The sequence below is a fragment of the Cyrtonyx montezumae genome, unplaced genomic scaffold, assembly GCF_038088225.1.
Source record: "Cyrtonyx montezumae isolate F1298 unplaced genomic scaffold, pur_monq_1.0 scaffold_64, whole genome shotgun sequence".
In the NCBI taxonomy this organism is placed as follows: Eukaryota; Metazoa; Chordata; class Aves; order Galliformes; family Odontophoridae; genus Cyrtonyx; species Cyrtonyx montezumae.
The window spans coordinates 665,106-686,191 of record NW_027072072.1 but is presented as its reverse complement, the minus strand read 5'-3'; the positions used below and the strand labels follow the sequence as shown (position 1 = coordinate 686,191).

Here is a 21,086-nt window from a genome sequence, read left to right as displayed (position 1 = left end):
AATGAGGTTGTGTTGTTCCAGAGGCATAATGCTCACAGCATTCTTCTAATCTGATATTTCTAATTGTTTGGGATTTATTCCAAGACCATAATGTTGATAAAATGTAGACGGTTCACTGGGTCTCAACAAACATCAGACTTGGATAGATCTAGCTGGGACTGGAGTTGGAGGTAGCCTAAGCAAGTAGCTGTGTGGTGCTTATCTTCTTTCTGGAGTTAAACTAGAACACAAACCTAATTTTTCCTGCCTATTTCTTAATACTGTTTTCACAGAACTAACATGTTCCAACGAGAACTTCATACAGAAAAGTTCCAATTTAAATAAGGCAGGCACAGGACAAAACTTTAACCTACCAGTTATGGTATGCTAGACGTATGCAGCTACTGCCAACAAATACTTGTTGGCCAAGGAGTATTTTAGATCACACAGAAAAGTAGCCAAAAGAAATACAAGCAGAGGCCTTTTTTAATACACACGAAACATACCAAGCTAAAAATACATTATAAGCACTACTTTCACTGCAATCTAAAATAAAACTTTTATTTAATGCATTTTACTTATGTTCTTCTAAAAGCAGAGGTGCAGAATGATTTTAAATAAGACTTGCATCCTCATTCAGGATTATTTTACAAAGTTATAGTTTGAACCTTTATGTAAACAGTTATACAAAGTTATCTGTGACAATATATTCCAAAATATAGAAGATTTCAAAGCATTTAAAATTGTATCCAACAGTGCAGTGTGCACTTATATTTCAAACCCACTTCCTGACCAATGTGTTGTAGTTAATCTATAATTTTATTTACCATTCAGTTTGTTTTGATATTATAAAGTCAATTTCTAAAAGACTAGCTTAACAATTAACTTAGTATATCAGATTTTCGTTTCATACAGAGCAGTTAATCAGTTTATTCAGATGATGATGCACTGACATTCACATTGTACTTTGGAAAAGACAGTAAAAATCCTCACATCTTGCAAATAGCAAAACCAGCTGTTTGAACCTACGTCCTACAGAAATTCTCCTTCCAAGGTTGTATTTTTTGACAACAGAAACCTTCTAAATTAAAAACATGCTAAATGAAATACACTACATAACAGCAAAAACATGCCAGACTCTTGGTCAGAGTATTACTATTACTGGACAAAACTGCTTTCTTTTTTCTTTTTTTTTTTTTCCCCAACTGCTTTCCATCCCACTGTTAACAACTCAGGGGCAATAAGCCACAGAACACTATAAAAGCCCAAAGCCTGAGGTACACCAAAGAACCATTCAACTGATACCAGACAACAAGCAACATTTAACAAAAAACAGTTAACTCAGTGAAACAACTGTGGAAATTAAGAACACTTTGAATGTGATAGCAATTTAATACCAGCCTGATAAGGTACATGTGGTAAGTGAGGCTTTATGTTACATACCACAGTAGCTAAAATTTCCTAACAAATTAAAGGATAGAGAATTAAAAATGTTGAGGTTTCATAGAGAATGAGGAGGAAAGAGGCAAAACAGCAAATAAGCTTCAACCAAAAAACTGACGAATTAGGCAGCAGGTCCCAGCCTAGGAGCAGCATGGCTCATTTGTCTTCAACACGCCAAAATTGTTATGTGGAGAAGTGCAAGTCACCTGTTTTTTAAAGTTCACTTGCTTTTACAGTTTTAACCATAGAAGCTGCATCACGCTGGCCACCACAGGTTATTTCACAGTAGACATTTTTGTACAGGCTTAACCAGAACTGGAACTTGAACATTCATGTTTATGTTAATAGCAGGTGGTTGTCAAGACAAGAACAATTACGTAACAAGATTTTTGAAAAGTTGTGTTATGCAAAACATGAAATCCACACTGACCTTAATTTCTCTCTTGAGTGGAAACTGAGAGCAGCCAGACTATTTCCAGATAAACAGCCACTTGTAATAGTTCACAAGCCCAACGGTACGATGCCTTCCTTCATGCTTCAGGCTACACATCCAATACAGATGTTGGCGACTATGTTGGTATCTGCTCATCCATGCATATCAGCTAACAGTGGTGACTATGTTGAAAAACAGTATTTTGTAGCTGAGAATTTGCTCTATCACACAGTGTTATTGTGCTCTTTATCTGTTGGAAGTTTCCATGAGAAAAAGAAGGCATTACTTACAGAGCAACCTACATACATCAGAACACCAGTGTTGGGAGGTAACAGATAGTGGCATATGCCTTTCTTTTCAAAATTCAAAAAAAATACTTGCTTTCTCAGATTTGTCATACTACATATGCAGTCAAGACAACCACAGGAGAGATTATGACAGAGATTAAATTGAAAAGTTAATGATATTTTTCCACTTTTCACTTTTTAAGTCTGCCTAAAGTCAGTTAACTTCAGCTGCAGAAATCAATATTGCTTCACACAGGACCAGGGACACCTTACTTCACAAGGCAAACATAACAAAAGGTTATAGGCAACGCATCAGTTTTATTTAAAAATATCCAGAGTACACAAGAATCTCTCTTTTTTTTTTTTTTCCTGTATGAAAAGTCCTGTGCTTTTTTGTTTGTTTTTCTCCTGTAGCATTTTCAGGTAGGGAAGAAAAGAAGGTGGAAAATAAGTTTGCTCATGAAACCAAGTGAAATGTTCAAGAAAAGAGTGGCTGAATACCAACTAAAGAACAGATTGAAGCTGCAGCTGGTCAATTCTGCTGCAGTGTCACTTTCTTGCTAGCAGCTATAGAATTTCATCTGAAGTTTTGTATCAGATTCCAGGAAAAAGCTGGTATTCCACATTCATGGGCAAGTGACCATCAGCACACTCAGAAACCAATGATAACCACTGTCTGAAGAATCAGTTGCTGAGATAACTGGAGGAAGAAAAAATAATTACTGTAATATAAAGACTAATGAAGTAATCACAACATAGTGCCATGCATCTTCACTTATTTCATTTTATAGAGCAGACCAGAAGAGGAAGTGCAGTCCAGTCAAGTCAGTGGAAGAGTATCATGGAGAGGGATGTGAAGTTCTGAAAAGATCCTCAACTGTGTTGAAGAACATAGGATGTACACAGGAACACGTATGACATCAACAGCAACCAAGCTACCCTCCTGCCTATACTGAGAAGTACTGAAGGACAGGTTGATCACAGACACAGAATTTTATGTGTTCCACCTTAAGTATTAGCCACTGCTTCTAAGAAAGGCTTCTAACAGAAGGTGGACTTTATAGTGGCGATTAATTATGGAATTGAGTTTTAAGAACTCTATAAGAAAAATAAAACTATAGGAATGTAGTCTTGCAACTGTAAACTTGATATTAAAATGTCAATTGTACTATGCATTCTATAAATACTCTAGAAGATAGATATCCCCAAATGCCCTCTTCAGGGCTGTAAAATGTACAGTGAAGTTCCTTATGTTAGTTCAAACTCCCTTTTTTTACCTCATCATTAATTAGAAAACATATACCTCTGAAAATAGAAAAAAAGTGCAAAGCTTCAAAGATAATTTTGTATCTTAATTTATATCCCAATCTTGCACCAAAATCTCCAGCTGAAGCATATTACAGGATTCTATCATCCACAGAAATATCCTCATACTGGAACACTGCCCATAAAGTTAAATCGTACATCAGTATTTTCCCTGCCTTCCAGATGCATTTTACATTCTGTGATTTCATCTAACGCTATGTTATATGTCTATGAATAACATTTGCCAGGGGTTTTCGATTGTAAGGCTGGTGGTCTCCTTGACTATCAACGTTGATATTACTGGCTGCATTTTTTCCACCTCCTATTTGTTTCTGATGCGATGCTGCTGTGACTAAGGAGTAGGCAGATTCCATTGTAGAATGGTGACTGACATCTGCTTTCACTAAAACTTCATAATACAGGAGATAAAAAACAGGAGTTATTATGCCAATAATCAACATGATCACTACAGCTGTCCACCACCCTATCCCCCAGTCTGCTCCATAGTACGGATCCTTGCATTTTTTACTTCTACCATCCGTTTCAAAACAGACCTGTTGGGCTGCTAAGGCAGAAACCACTTCATTAAGATTCTCTCTCTTTGTATCATTACACTTCACAATTTCTTCTATATCTCGATCCACTTCTCTTAAGAAGTTGCCAGCAGTCTCACTAGCAGTGAATTTATCAGAAGGTGCTGCTTCCTGCACTTCAGGGGAACAGTGAGCAGGCTGAAGAGCCGTTCTTCCTTTTGGAGAAACATGTGTTTCAGTCAATACACTGAACTTTTTCACTGGAATTTTGATAGATCTCAGGGCAAAAAAGTCTTGATCATTGATAAGATTGTTGACTCTCTTGATATCTGCAACCTGAAAAAAAAAAAGTAATAGTTTAAATAGCAAGGATTCATGGACTCAAGCTCTTTTAAAAGTTCTGAATTCTTGAGAAATAAAGCTCTTCCCTAAGGAAAGAAAGGAATAACTTGTACCCAAGTGGCCTCACAAGTAGTTAGAGGTCAAAGACCAAACATGAACAAAGCTGAAGCAAGAAAGTATTTATGGATTCTCGCTTCTGATGACAATTTTGAAACTCATTTCATGCACTTCACTTAATGAACATTAAACTACCACTGCAAACTATCTCTGTTAAATTAATAGGACTTTGCCCTCGTGTTTAGCTAGTGAAACAAGTGGCCATGTGTTTTTAATCACATTCAAAACTTTTGAGTACAGATTAAGATTTAAGAGTATCCAATGCACCTGTCCACAATGGTTTTGATACTACTCCTGCTTTAGAGTCCTAGGCCAGAAACAAAGCATAGCTTAGCACATCATCATCTTCCCTCATCAGGTCAGTTCTCCCTTTCCATACATGCTCAGAATGGATCTCTTTTTCCTCTTTAAGAGGCTCAGGTTTTATATCTCACAGGAAATACTCTGCAAGGGTTTAACTGCCTTTGAAGAATGAGCAGCTTCATTCTCATACAGCAGTTCTGTGAAGGCATAACACAGAGTCACAAACCTCATGATAATCAACCCAGTGATAATTAAGTACTTAAAGTCAGTACTTTGTTGTAACACAAGAACACAGAAGAATATGGAATTTTTTTATGTTAAAGACCAGAGATCCTCCCTGTCCTCACTGGGAGGACAAAGAAATTACAGACAGAAACAAGGAAGTTCAGAGCAAGGTCTAGAGGCCCTTTTCCTTGTAACTGCTTCACTCAGAACAGATATTTGGGCCATAAAAAGTAATTTGGAACAATCAAACCATGCCCACTGCCTGCAGTAACCTTGTAACATATCAAGTGTTTCTATTTCTATGACTGTATTTATTAAGAGCAACTAGGTCAGACTGGCATCAAAGAACTGATAAATGCAGCATTTACCTGGGTGATCAGCAACCCCGCGGCCCCACGGCTAAACACGCGTGTGTTTAGCCAAAGCCTGAACCCCTTTCACCCTCCCAGTAAGTGGCTACGACAGCACACGCGTTATCCTCCAGCTACTTCTCACCTGAGATCAGTTTTGTTAAGTCTGCACAAAATGCCCAATTCCAGTGGTCCCTGAAGCCGATAACTGCTTAATTAAGCTAAGGCCTGTCATGACGATCAGAAAGCTACGTTAGGACTCTGGCACATTAGTTTACGGCGGGCGGGCTCCAATGTTATTACCACCTAACGAACGAGATAACAGCACGACTTCTGGAAGCCAAGACCGAAGGCCTACCTCCGCCAGGAGCTCCTGAGAGCTGCGGGCTCGGAGCAGGCACCGCCGGCTCCCTACGCCGCAGCACACTCACCGAGCAGCAGTACTGCAGAGCGATGGCGTTTAGCGTGTCCCCCTGCTGGATATCCTTCGTCAGCAGGGTGATGCCGTCCAGCCTGTCCCTCGACGTGCTCCGCCAGACCTTCTCCCTGCCCCGCGGCCGCAGCTCGAACACGTCGCCGTCCTCCTCCGGCCCCTCGCCGTCCGCGGGGTGCACGCGGCCGCCTCCGGGCGGCTGCGTCGCGGCAGGGAGCTGCGGGCCGCAGCCCGGGCCTCTCCTGGCCATGCTTCCGGGACGGCCGCGCGGGGCGGGCGGCACACGTGGCACCCCGAGCGGGGCCGCCGGGCTCAGCAGAGACGCGGGCCTCGCGGGGACAGCCCGCGTCTCTCTCCGGCCGCCCTCCCCGGCGAGGTGAGGCCCGGCCCCTCTGCCCACCCCTCCCCGGAAGCGGCCGCGAGCCGTCCCCGGAGCCGCCCCTACCTGCCCCCGGCTGCGGCCGAGCTGCTCCTCGCGGTCGCTACGTCCGCGCGGTCGCCCCGCCCCAGGGCCGCGCTCAGCGCCGCCGCCGCCGCCGCAAGAGGAAGGCCGAGCGGGACGGGGAGACGCGGGAATGCCGTGCTGCTGCGCGTCTGTGGCGGAGGGCTCTTGTCGGGAGAGCTGTGCGCCTCATCGCTGCGGCTCTGCAGGAAAGAGCTCCGCTGGAGCAGTACGGAGCGATAGGAACGGGAGGAAGCAATGAGAAAACTCCCCGATCTACGAGGAAGTTGAGGGCGATGTTTTCTCACGGCCTGCTCGCCCGAGGGCACAGCCCGGCTGCTGTGCTCTGCTGTGCTTTCTGTACACGTAATTTCTCAGGCCTTCTTGTGAGAACTGAAGAGGTCAAAAATGTGTTGGGTACTAAAAAACGCGGAGTTCTTTTATGACTTCAGTTCTGAGAACCACATGTGACACAAACGCGAGTGCTGAAGCACTGTGTGTATCTGCAGCGTGGCATTCAGAAACTGGAGGAGACCCGTGTTTCCAGGCATTGTAAAATAGACTATCGAAGTAGCTTTTGTTTCACGGCTGTTTTGGTGTTGGTTTAGTCAAAACAAGATTTAATTTTTGCCTTAAGGTACTGCTTTGTTATGGACAAGGAATAATAAAATCACTTGAGTTGGAAGGGGCCCTTACAGGTCTTCTAGTCCGGCTCCCCTGCATTGAACCTACACCTACAGCTAGAGTAGGTTGTATCTGGCCACAGTGGCTGGGTCTGAGTGAGATGATGGCCTTAAGTTAGGGTGGGAAGATTCTGGACGGATGTTGGGAAGAATTTGCTCTGCAGAAGAGTGAGCTGCCCAGGGAGGTGGAGGAGTCACTGGATCTGCAGGTGTTCAAGAACTGTGTGGATGGGCCAACAGCTGGATGAGGTGATCTTAGTGGTCTTTTCCAGCCTTAGTGCTGCTGTGATTGTTGTGTTTTGTGATGAAGCACAGAGCAGAACTAAGCTGCCACCTTCTAAAGAGGAAAGTGTATTGCCAGCAGGAAGCTGGACTCAGCTAGTAGAAGCTGATCTGTAGGCTTTTGTCCTGTGCTGGTGAAATTATTGCTGTTGATGCCAAACCTGTTACCTTCTCAAACAAAAGTTTGTTACATGTCAGAGAAGCATTTCTGAATAGTTGAGGAGTTGAAGGAGGGATATTTTATTTGCTACAAATTATTTGAAGACCTCTGCCCAGTCAGGGCCTGCTGAGAAATAAGCATATTTTTAATATGGGTCAGATGCACAGCTTGTGCTAATTAACAGCTGCACTCAGCGCCTCAGACAGAGCTCAACACAGGAGCTTCTATATGGCAACAAGGAGCTTGGATTGACAGATGATATGGCAAATGCTTCACTATGCCTTCAGGGGCACTGGAGTAATTCTAACAAAATGTAGGTTGCTCTGGAAGTAATGCTGTCTATTTATTTCTATGGAATCTAAAGCAGAGTGTAGAGAGGAAAAGGACCTGGGGGTGTTGGTTGATGCTCGGCTTAACATGAGCCAGCAGTGTGCCCAAGTGGCCAAGAAGGCCAACAGCATCCTGACCTGTATTAGAAATAGTGTAGCCAGCAGGAGCAGGGAGGTGATCATCCCCCTGTACTCAGCTCTGGTGCGGCCGCACCTCGAGTACTGTGTTCAGTTTTGGGCCCCTCACTACAAGAAGGACATTGAGGCCCTGGAGCGTGTTCAGAGAAGGGCAACAAAACTGGTGAGGGGTCTGGAGCACAAGTCTTATGAGGAGCAGCTGAGGGAGCTGGGATTGTTTAGTCTGGAGAAGAGGAGGCTCAGAGGAGACCTTATTGCACTCTGCCACTTCCTGAAGGGGGGTTGTGGTGAGGAGGGGGTGGGCCTCTTCTCCCTGATAAATAATGACAGGACAAGAGGGAATGGCCACAAGTTTCGCTGGGGAAGATTTAGATTAGACCTGAGGAAACATTTTTTCTCTGCAAGAGTGGTCAGGCACAGGAATGGCCTGCCTAGGGAGGTGGTTGAGGCACCATCCCTAGTGCTGTTCAAGAAGCGTTTAGATGAAGTGCTAAGGGATTTGATTTAGTAGTTCAGTGGGTAGGGATAGTGATAGGAGGATGGTTGGACTAGATGATCTTGTAGGTCCTTTCCAACCTAATGAACCTATGAACCTATAAGATAGAGTGCATTAGCGCTGATAGAGCACATTCTCAGTTATAAAACACTGTTTTTCAGCATAATCAACACCGCTGCTGATCGACAAGAATATACATGCCATGTTCATAAAAAATATGACTGGCTTTCTGGAACATACCCTGTCTTTCATGTTGCTGACGCTGCTTCTGAAACATGCCACGTACCACTCACAGTGCTCACATCCACTGTTTGGTCTTAGGAATCACTGAGCAAATGTTGATGAGTGTCAGTGGATGCATTTTTTTCCTGTTGGAGGAATTCAGTAATACCCGTTTGTTCTATGCACACTTCCACATCAGACGCTGTTCTGTCGGACTGCCCTTCCACTGCCCTCTGTCATACCACAGGTAAGGAAATATTGATGGAAGGTTCAGCCATACCATACTGCCGTACCAACATCCTTCTCTGACACTGTGGGCTAGCGTAACAAAACCGGAGGCATTACTTTAGGAATAGCCCTCGTAGGTTGGATTTTTCACCAGTGCTCCTGCTGTATTTCCAGAAAGAGCAATATGCCTTTCTGAAGTTAGCAAGATTTAATTAATTTCCCATCAGCTCTAACCTTTCTTTTGGGATCTCAAGTTGCTAAGAAGTAATTATAACAAAGTGAATGAGAATTCCATCTATTGAGAGGTGCCGTGCCATATCTGGCAAAGGATATCTATAGCACTAACCCATTTTGTGTTGTCATTTAAAGGAATCTTTCAGGAGCAGAGATGAAGTGACTGTAGTTGTCCGTAGCTGGGAAACTGATGACTCAACCCCTATTTGTGCTGTTGAAAGGCTGCTTTATGAGACCTGCCAGAGCTGCGGGTGGACCTGGAGCAGTCTGAAGGCAGGCATCATACCCAGTGATGCCTACACAGTGATGTCTGGTGGGCGTCCCTTCATAGGCAGTTCATGGCATATCTTTCTGGAGATTTTCTTTAATCTTTGGCTGGTGGAGCTACAAAAAAGGTCAGGGCAGGGTATTTCACTGTTTCTTTCATCCAAGGAGGTGTACCTCCAGGTCAAAATAGAACTGCTGAAGCAGCACTCTGCATTAGAGGGGGAATGAAAGTACTGGAGTTTGCTTTGACCTTGCTACACCCCTGTGTGTAACCATTTGTAAGCAGTGACATATTTCCATCAATAACAAAAGGGTATGTTCCAAACTTGATGAACAAGACTGTAGCTGCATGTCTCCCATGAATGCTAATAGGAATACCTCTTTTCTCCATCCTCATGTAAAGTTACTTTGCATATCCTAATAGTGCATTCTCAGTGAGCAGTGAGGTCAGTGTTAATCACTCCATGGCATTCCAAGAGCAAAGGCAGGGATCTCCACCGCATTCCCTTTGGTCATGCTATGTCTAGTGCGTATTAATCACAGTCAGGAATTTAGGCATTCACACAGACATATCTTAAGGGAATATTAGAAAGAAGCTCTAAAGAAGATGTAAGAGGGGTGATGTGGTCTTGAAGTTACATTTAATTAAAAAAAAATTGTTTGGAAATTTTGTATAAATAATGTCCCACAACACTTTTTATGAATTTTTATATCACTTCTGTTCATAGTGACAGGGCTAGATTGATATTTACATGGCTAGCACCAGTATCTAATTGTAAACTTTAATTACTTGATTGAAAAGATAAGCTATGAGTTACCAGAATATTCACTTTATGATTCACACAGCCTTTATCCATCTCTGCTTCCCTCTGTAGTGTTTGGGAGCAGTATGAAAGCTGTACAGTGCAGTTGTATCAGGGTAGATCTGCAGCTCCAGAGAAGTCCAATGAAGTGCTTCCCTAGGGAGTGTCTGGCTGTAAGATGTGCATAGTGCAAGGAGAGCACCTGTTGAAGAACTACAGAGTTATGCCAGAGGTAAATAAAGCTAAATTTGCAGGCATTTGCAGAGGAGTCTCTTCTCCAGTGGAACTATTTTCATATATGTATCTAACTGTGAGTACTGTAATCCAAGCCTTGATTCTCAAAATTTGCATAAACCATAAACACTGGTCCACAAGTTTGGGTCAATTTCACTTAAAAGTACAAATACAAAATTTAATTAGCAGTAATACGATTTTGACGAGAATAAATGCTAATTAACAGCATTTTATTATTTCCTAATTTCATATTTCATTTTTTTTTGCTACTTCCTTTCATTTATTTGACTGCAATTCATTACTTCTTAATCCTTTCTAAATTAGGTGTGTAAGTATTATAGAAATACTCTGTACACCTTTCATTTCACAACCAGTAGAGTGCGTTGGCTGAATGATGCTTATCTAAAAAAAAAAAATCCGTAAAGAACTTACTTGGAAGTAATTTTCCTTTTACTTTGCACAGTGTAGTTGTCCCCTGAATAAGAAAATCTTCCAGTGAAACCAGTCAGTAACAGAGTAGGCAGAAAGCAAAAATGGTCTATAGTCTTTAGAACAGTTATATCATTTTTTCACAGGCAGATTTTCCTTTAAAATCCGGAATTACTACTCATGTATCTCTGCAACAATGCATAAGATCTTCTGTAGCTCCAGTTTCGTCTCTGTGAATATCCAGTTAAGCAGCTGTTACTTTTTGGTAAAAAATCGTTTCAAAACTCCTTTCTTCTCTGAAGGAATTTTTAATTGTAGTCAAATATTTCTTTCATATTTTTTTAAATTAATTACACGTTACGTACTTGTTAACTTTTGCTCACTGTTTCCTTTAGCTCACAGTATTTGGGAATGTGGTTTGTTTGTATCCTCTCCTCTGAGTTTCAGTGTCATTTCTAAAGTGCAAACAGCAGATCTTAAGCAGTTCAAATGTGCTTCTCATTTATACTACGTAAAATGGTAAATAATTCCCTCCCCTATCCCCCTACAACTGTGGTCATTAATATTCTGTTGGCATATATGAAGGTCACACTAACTGTTCTGTCACATTCAGAGCATTGCTCTGGATGTGTAAGGTGAGCTGCTTCTCCTCTATACAGATTCTGCAGAGGAAAATGATCCAGAATACCGTTGGTAAGGAAGATATGAACTCCATTTTGGTTTTGAAAGTATTCTGTGGTGTTAACATGATTTGTTTTTATGGGACCAGCTTGCCAAGTGAGCCGCTGCACTGTAGTGCTGATATTTCTTTCCTGCTAATATTGACATCACAAACATCCAGTTGTAATGTTTATATTTAGATGGAGAAAGTGTTGAGCAGCATCAAATCTATTTGTGTTCCTGGTAGAACTACGTAATACAAATATTTTCATTTTGTTAAAATGCAGTTTATATTTCTTATGGAGAATGCTTTCTGAGGCCTACCAGCTAATTTTTAATCAGTTTAACAGCACTTCAGTATTAGCATTGCTGTATGTACCACACAGCAAAGACAAATCCTCCAACTATCCAGTTTATTGTCATTCAAGAATCTGAATTAAACTAAATTGCGCTAATTGTAGAAGGTAGTTCTTCTGTTTTCTTTTTTTTTTCTTTCTTTTTGTTTTGTTTTGTTTTCCTTTCTTTACCTTTTTATAAAGGGTAATCTGAGATTTCACTTATGTCCTTTTGGCTAGATTTGCTGTTGGTCTGCCTGACACTCCATTGCTGGGGCAGTTTGCTTTGTCTTTCTGACAGTTGGAATACTCTTAATCTTCCCATAACATATTGACAAACAGCAGTGGGCCAACAGTCCTCATAGTTAAGCATTTTTGAATGCTTTAGATGAAAGGTACAGAAATCAACTAAATTCTGAAAAGTATTTTCCCTAAGAAAATCTCTCATCTGTATGTAACTAAATTAGTAACTAAAAAAAGTTTGGTTTTTTTACTCTTTTCATATAAAAGTGATTAAAAGTAAAATAGATAATGTGTTCCAGCTGTCAGTAATCTAGAATATTTATTAATATATATCACTTATGAAATGGTTGTGCTTTTCATATAAAACATGCTGCTTTTGTATTTGCCTGTATCTTTGTCATCCATATTAAATAACAATTGATGCAAATTTAACACGATTTTATTATATTTTAACCTCAATGAAACTTCTACTGAAATCAATCATCCTATTAAACTTTTTTAAGCCCTTAAGGTGTGATTACAAATCCCCAATTTATGACATAAGTAGGAGAGTGATCTAATAGACAGAGAAACACTTTATCAGGGGCATTTTCATGAATTTTAAAAAAGATTCCTTCACACCTGTTCTCTTACAGCTTTTGTGTTTCCTTTCAGTTCAGCTTCTATATGGGACAGCAGAATGCATCAAAAGCTTTAGGTTCTTTGTCTGAGTATCAGATTTGTTAATGCAAATATATCATGAGTAATCCGTCCGTGAGGAGAGACAGTAGTATTGGCCACACAACATTAGTAAAATGTTTACAAGGTATTAATAAGCCTACTGTGACAAGATGTATTTAATGGGAAGCAACAAGGAATTTGTTTTATTAGTTTTCCTCCACCCTCTAGAAATAAATCTTAAAAGCTTCAGTATTGATTCAATGAAATGAATGGCTGAGTCCTTCTGGGGAGGCTCTGACAAGTGGACAAATGCTTCCATGGTTACGCTGTGCTATGCAGTATGGTTACTGAGCTTTGTTGGTTTCCTCCTTCTGCCATTGAAGTAAAATAACAGACCACAGGGAAGCACCACACATGGTGGGCATAAACTGGAAACAACTTTAAAAGATCGAGCTTGCTGATCTTACACAGATTTTAAACAATATGGTCTTTATTGATTTATACTCTATACCCTAAACACGCACTTCACTATTCTCTCCTCTATGTCTCTTTCTCATGGAACCTTTTTATTACTTATTTGAGACACTTTTAACTTGATTTGTAATAGCATAATAGCTTAAAGGCTGTGTTGGAATGTGTTTCATGTCAGTGTTAAGTATTTTATACTTTTCTAGGAATATTTTGTGTTCAATATTGTTACTGCATAAACATATATGGAATTTAATGCAGTTGTTATAGGGTGCTTTCCAGTACGGCATAATTAAGATGTTTGCTTTTCCATCTCCTTGCATCTTTTGTACCCAAATTTCAGGTGTCACAGGGATGAGGGTGATAATATAGAAGTCAAATCACATTATTTAAAATAATGAGTAAGTACAGGTATTTCATTAGCTTAAAAATGTTGCAGATTCAAGCATTACAGTGATAAAAGGAAACACAGGAAGCCTGAGATGTTGTTCAGCACAAAGTATAAATAAAACTGAAGGAGATGTGAGGAGAAGCCTTGCATCTTTTTCTCTTGCAGACCAAGTCTGAAAAGAATGAGTATTAACTTTTGTGTTACCAGTTGGTATTGTTCTTTCTTCTACATGCCTGAGAGCCCCAGGATCAGTTTAAGTTTCAGGATGCTAAACACTCAGGATGCTGGAACACTCCTTTGCAGACATAGTTCTTCAGCCAGGTTTGATGTCAGGACTTCCTACAGCCAAGAAAGCAGTGTTAGAGGATTTTTTTTTTTTTGGGGGGGGGACAAGTTCTGGCCCCACTGCTTCCTGTTGGAAACTTTCATTTATTCTGGTTACTTAAGCTACGTGTATTACTCAAGTAATATCTTTTTATCTCAAGTGGGAAAAATAATGAATCTGTAAACATTTAAACATTTCACAGAAAGAATTTCGGAAAAGAAGGTCAGCTCTTAAGTTGAAAAATGTAAATTATTTGTATTTCCAAGTAGGGCTTTTTTCATTACTTGAAGAAAGCAAAATATGTATCTGTGAATTGAAAAAAATAATTCAGAAGCTGAAGCCTTTATGCTTTTTCCTTAAGGCGACTTGACAAACATGTGGAAGACTTTCAGATGAAGAGTTTTTAATATTTTTATTATGTTTTACCTTCAGAACAGTGCAGTTTTGGTAAGCACTTCTAAACTTCAGTCTAGTGCTTAACCTGTCTGAAGCTGTGTTTTCAATGATTTGATGGATGTTTTCTGTGGGAGCTTCTGACTTGTTACATACAATCTACATTGTCCAAACCATGCTGCATATGAAGAGATGGACACACTGCGCTGCAAGAAACAAGAGTGCAACTTTATTTAGCAACAATAACTGCACAAGAGGAGCAGGCAGACAGTTCGTGCCAAGCTTTCATCTTGGTGTTTCTCCCTGTGGCCTTCAGACCAGTGAGCTCCTGCTGGAGTTTGAAAAAGGTTTCCGAGCTTTGTAAGACCAAACCATCTCTTCAGAGATGATGTTCTTTCTGTGTTATGATATAAATTGTGTCAAAACTGCATGCTGCAACTTGATAAAAATATCTGGGCTGCTTTAAGGTGAAACAAAGGAGTTTATGTTCTCATGAGTTGTTTGGGTTTTTTTTACATGTCAACAGATTTATATTGGTGTTTCTATAAAAGTCATCTCATTTTTTTGTGTATGTTTTGTCAGGTATATAGCCAAGTTCAATAGTAAATGGTCCTAGTTATGTGAATGGATGTAATAGGTGTTAAAAAACAGAAAACCACTGTGAGCAGATGCCAGGGAACATTTGCTTTTCTTTCCTAATATTTGAAATCTATTTACCTATCTGTTTAGCTATACCTATATGAATGAGGGCTGCTCTGAAGGTAATGCCTCCTTTTTTGTTGTATTGGACTGTGACATTAGAGGCAGATGTTTGTGATATGGCTCCCTGCCAATATTGCGTTAGATTTTATTGTTGTGCAACAGATGGAATTACCTAAGTAGATATTCTCATTTTCCATTGTGTTAAATACTGAATGTCTCAAAAAAATTGAGAATTGAACTCTGAATTTATCTGTATTTGCATACCAGCCAGATAAAAACTGCTGGGACAGAAATGTCCTCAGTCTTTGTCATGCTGTCTCTGCAGGTTGTAGTACTGTGGTACTGTTTGGATTTGTCAACATTGTGATCTTCCAAGTATCTGTTTGTTCATCAGGAAAGTTTTCAGTAAATTAAAGATTTTAATGTTAAACCATTCTCAGCCCACGAAGAAGGACATGCAGCAGTTGAGGTAGGAGACCTGTGTAAGTTAACTGGTACTTGCACAGGGAATGCATGCTAAACAAGCAAATTGTATTGAATCACATATGAAAATCCAGCCAAACAGAGAAGAGTGTAAGTGCTTATAGTGGTCTGTAATATTCTCAAGAACAGTCTTCTACAGAAATGCTCCTGAAACAGACTTGCTAGAATAAACAATTGTTCAAAGAGGATCTCCTTTCTACAAAAAAAAAAAACAAACAAAAAAAAACAACAACAACAAAAAAAAAAAACAATTGAACAAAAAGCAACAACAACAAAGCCAAACACAACAAAAACAACCATCAAGCAATCAAAAATCCACCAAGTGGATTTCTTACATCATCTGTATCTTGCTAGCCACATCATGAACAGAGGAGCAAGATTACCCTTCCTTTTACCTGTGAACTGTGACTGATCAGAACTGTGTCTGATGAGTGTTAGGCATTTTTGAAGAAATTAATAAGCAGTCAAGAGGTAAAGTTAACTTATGTCTGGTGTAGTTTAATTAACAGTTGATCTTACAAAACATCTATACGCAAGCTTGGTGGTCCTCATTCTGAGCAGTTCAGTCTGTTTGAGCTGAAGTACCAGAAATGGCTGTAGGCAAAAGCATATGCAGAACTGATATCTCAAAATTCTCAGAAATTCCTTTTTCCTAATTGTATCCAAATAAATGTTTAGCCCAGAATTTGGAATCTTGGAGTCCTCATACAAGTGACAAAAAAACCCTTTTCTTTATTAAGTGTGATAATTTTTAGAAGTTAAGAAACATGGAAGGAAACTCAATTTTATAGCTGTTCATTGATATTCAGCAGATTTCATTATTAGCACTTATTTCTACCTTCTTATAGTATATAAAGATGCAATACTGGGATTGAAAACCAAATGGCCTTCATATTCATGCAAAACAGACATCTGCTTGATAAATCAAAGAAAAAATGTAAAGAAGAGAAAATATACTCTTCTGAAGCCCTTTGTTTTTTTCTTCTTGCTCCATTAACTCCTCTTTTCCTTCTCAAAAATTTGTTTTTTCTTTTAGCTCACTCTCCACTGATCTTTCCTTTCAGATTATGCCAGCGAAGGGAAAAGGCAAGATTTCAAAACAAACAAACAAACTGGAGTCTATTGATTCTATTGCCTCTGCTTTCAATATTAGTTTACCCACAGCACAGCCATTTCTACTGTGCAGAGTTTTAATGAATTCAAATCAAAGGAAGTGCAAACAAATAAAGAATCAAGGGGTGTACTTAATACACCTTATTTACTGCTTTTATTGAATAGAGGAGTTAAGGCTGACCTGCAGAAATTGTCATGTGCAATGCCAAATCTATTGTAGGCCCAATACCAGGCCCAATTGTTCATTCCTGACATTTGTAAGGGGTGAGAGCACTGTGTGGGCAGCATGCTGAGCTGTTAAAAGTGTGTGTGGAGTGTCCCATGTCAGTCATCAATAACTTTCCAGCTGGTTGAGGAACACCACTGACGAAATCCCATGGGAGCTCTGTCTTATCCTTGTAGATGACAAAGGGAAACTTAAGTCTCTAGAGTGGTACGGTGAAAATAAATAATCAGGAAATCCTCAGGGCTCTAATGAAAACACAGAGTACTGCAAATTGAGTGGGAGAGGATAGGAAGAGTGATAGTCATTTCAGATCAGAATACACTTTTGTTCCAAGTCTTGTGTAAATTACTGTGAAACTATTCATGCGAATTAGTGAGTTCTCAGGATCTTCCTTGTTTTGTGTCTCAGTAATTAGCCGCGTTTAACATGCATTTGTTTACAGTAATTGAGGACTGAGGGCTATTAAGACAATCCCTCCGATACTGGACAGCTTGATAACTATAGCTGCAGGTGGGAGCCAAACTGAACTTAGAGTCACTTCTCTTCCCAGAGAAACTGTAGGACAAAGGACAACATGAGAAATAAGTTACACTGAAATAACATTACAGAAAAGTAGAAACAGATCAAAACTATTCCTAGTACTAATATCCAGTTTTGCTTCTTTGTATTAAATCATCTATGCCTGTATCTGTTATGCTGTAGATCTTTAGTCCAGAGATTCATCTTATTTAATATTTACATAGTGTCATTACCCTCAAAGTCAAAGATACACAATGTCTAAACTGAGACAGTCCTTTTCACTCCCTGTTTAGGAAATGCAGATAAACAAGCACCTCATGGAGGCAGTTCGTTCCATCCCACTAGGTGGCTAGGTAAGACTAGACTGCTGGTATTGAGTGGAATGCATTGCATTTTCATGCTTGTATTTTAGTTTTGTAAGTTAAATACTTGAGATCTTTGAGTCTTTTTACTAAGTAATTTTTCAGGCCTCTCATCACTCTCTTGTGTTTTCATTGCTTTTTACAGTTTACTTGCATTATTCCTGAATTGTGAACCACACAGCTCTACACATTTCCAATGCAATCACCAGACTAATGCTATCAGGAGACGTACAGTATTTTGTATCCTGTCACTTTGTTGTTGGTTTTGACTTCTCCTTTTAACTTCTGCACTTTATTGTTACCTTGCAAAGATAATATTAACCATAGCAGATTCTCTGCTGGCATTGTATAGTCCTTTCCCTGTGTCAATGTGATCCTTTTTTTCTGTATATTCCATGAGCTCTAGGTGAACTAAAAACACCAAAGAAAGCTGATTTGAAATGTAAGAATTCTCAGTAAGCTGTAGCAAGCATTGCAAATATCCTTCAGTTTTCATTCAGGGCAGAATCTTGTCCGGTCTTTGTTCCTAAAGGTACTATCTCAGAAATAAAGCCTTGAGCTTTAGTATATAAAATTATGCTGGAGTTATGCTTGGATTTATTTACAAGTACTAAAATGCTAATATTAGAAGAGGATTTTATGTTTAATTTTTACCTGGTGTAGGGAGCCTGCTTTAGCAAGGGGGTTGGACTTGATGATCTCTAGAAGTCCCTTCCAGCCCCTATGATTCTGTGATTCTGTGATTTTGTTTTTTCAGTACTAATGAGCAACATGGGTTTAAAAAATGCATCTGTCAATATTCACATGGCACGTACATGTTTTTGCATCACTTTTACACCAAGTTGTGTCAGAGCCACGATCTTTCTAGCTACTCAGGAGTGCTATTTTAATAAAAGTCTGAAGATTTGGGACAAGAAAAAAAAAAAAAGATAGGATCTTGTGAACTTGAAGTTTGGATATGTGGTTGTCCAGTGCTGTAGATTAAGAGTGCAGTGGGAGTTAGATTTCACTGGAGTTAGAATCAAGACCACTTTACAAATCTGATGGAATGGTTTCAATTTTTATGTGAGATGAATAGAGTGTTGGGAGCATTAATGCATCTATGCATTCTTATATGATATGCTATCTTATTCAGCCTATGTGAAACCGTGCTGCTGCCACCACCTTAGTTTTCAGTAGCATTTCCACTTTTTTTTTTTTTCCCCTATGCCATAGATTGGGGTAGTATGGTAAAGATTGTGTAAATGGGTCTAAGTAAGTGACATTTCATCAGAATTCAGTACTTACGTTGTTTCAGGGCTTAGATGCAACATTTTCTGGAAAAGTAGGAATTTTCATAACTTGTTTACCGTAAAATAGGAGACGTGGAGAGTGTGGGGGGCAAACGCTGTCAGAGCCTGGTTGTGAGGAATAGCTGTGGGTCAGGATTCATTTGGGGTGGAGGTAACCGTAAAGCAGGAATTAGATACTGGTGAAATATTGACTCCAAAGTAACTGATCTGGGGATGGAGATTGTGCATCGCTACCCACCACTGCATTGTTCTGATCAGCTGTGTGTCCAAGGGCTTGAATCCAAAATCTGTTCTTTGGCAACACCTGTCTGTTTGCTGCCTTCAGTAATAGACAGTGCAGCTAAGAGGGACAAACGAGGCAGCTACTGGAGGGGCTGGCTCTGAACTATAGTGGCACAGGGGCAATTGTTGGGGTTTGAAAAATGTTCTCCTCTTCCATCCCACCCCTTTTTATCTCCACAGCAGCAGAAAGGCAGCAGGAATTGGAGGAGGGAGGAGAGTGCTGTACTTCGCGCAGACAGGAGGGAGGAGTAGTAGACGGAGTGCATAATGCGTGAGTGACAGCGAGTGTGTGCAGGCGGCTCGCAGAGTCTAGAAGGCGCAGATGTCCATGTCCCCGGGTCTAGGTAGGTTTGTTGTCTCTATTTTTTTGGTTTGAGGTGGCAATCAGCTTTGAAGCATCCTATATCAGCTGCAGAGATCTGCACTTCCCAGCACTAGAGTTCTGCCAGCAGCACCTGTTGCAGCAGAGACAGGTTTAGCCAGCAGCAGATAGCAAGTGTGCTGCTTACCCATGAGTGGCCGCTGGACAGGGAGGGTGTGCTAAGGTTTTTGTTGTTCCAGCAGCTCCTCTTTCTGCTTTGTAGGGGAGGGCAGGTGGAGACCACAGTCTTTCCAGTGGAAAATACTGTTCACAGGGAAAGATATCTAGATGCATCTCAGCCTGAAGTGCTCTAACGGGCAGTTTTTAACTCTCAAAAATGCATGAAACTGTTGGTGTTTTAATTATGTGAAATAAAGTAAGTTGGGGAGCTGTGCATGCACTGTGTTTTGCAAAAGTGAATTAAAAATCAGAATGAATTTTTCAAATGATCAACTGATAAGAAATGAGGTGTAAACAGTTTAGTGGTTAAAACTGGAAGTATTTCTGATGCTTGTAGCTTTTGATATGCTGATTCTATTTTGCTGCATAATTTGCTCTGGCTAACCCAGATAAAGTTAAGATCGAATGCATACAGAACTGTTTGCCAAACATACGTAATTGTTTTATAATGAGTCTATAATTGCTTCATAGGATTGATGTGAAATAACATGACTGTTTTTAAATCTTATTCATTATACAGAGTCCAAAAGTGTAGGGTTATTGTTTTGTTTCTTTGTTTTTGCTGGTATACTTTACACCTTTCTTCTAGAATAAGTATTTCAGTTAAATAATTGACATTTTGAGTATCTTCCATGAGATCAGTTTAGTAAGTAGAATGTGATATATTTAGAAAGCAGCCTGTCTGGCCCAGAAACCTAAAACAGTCTTTTTCCTGCTAAGGTCTTCATCATTTCCATGTGGAGAGAATAAGCAGATTCTTGAAGAAATAGAATAATTTGTAAAGTAATATGTTCAGAACTGAAATGGCCAAATAGTTGATAACATAACAACTAATGTATTTCAAGAATGTACAAGTTTTTATTTCTAATTATCATTTCTGAGATAGTGTCATTACTAATATTTATTATTGATTTCCTATATACGTTTTTGTTTCAATAGTTTTGCTTGAAAAAATCACTAGTGTTCATCAAATTTGTGAGCTAATAAGTGAACTAGTTAGCATCAATAATGAAGAACATGCTTACTATCTCACATATGTGATCTGTATCCTGCTTGCATGGAAGACTGAAGAAAAAAAAAAAAGAAATTGCTTTTGTGAGAACTAATCCTGGACAGTTTATTTTGCTGACAGTATTTTTAAGGCTGAAAATTACTATTAGATGAGCTTTAAAGAAATGATACTCCTGATTGAGTTTGATTATTATAACAATCAAACCTACTGTGGTATTGTTTCCCTGGAAGTTGCTCTGAGCTTCATTTGATTGAAAATTTCAGAATGAAGTCTAAAACATACTTTAGTATTAAAACTTGTGCACAGTTACGTACACATTATGGCTTGCACTTTTTAATTTGCTTTTGTTTTCACATTAGAGAAATGAATATTCAAGCTTGCA

The 21,086-nt window shown here is 39.6% G+C and overlaps 1 protein-coding gene across 1 annotated transcript; it reads right to left on the bottom strand.

Annotated features, from left to right (window-relative positions):
* Positions 1–2,813: 2,813 nt before the first annotated feature.
* On the bottom strand, positions 2,814–6,000 carry LYSMD3 (LysM domain containing 3). Its single transcript, XM_065750129.1, has 2 exons — positions 5,749–6,000; positions 2,814–4,316 (listed from the first exon to the last, which is right to left on the bottom strand). Exons 1-2 carry the CDS (start codon positions 5,998–6,000, stop codon positions 3,663–3,665), a joined length of 906 nt encoding a protein of 301 aa, XP_065606201.1. The 3' UTR covers positions 2,814–3,662.
* Positions 6,001–21,086: the final 15,086 nt, after the last annotated feature.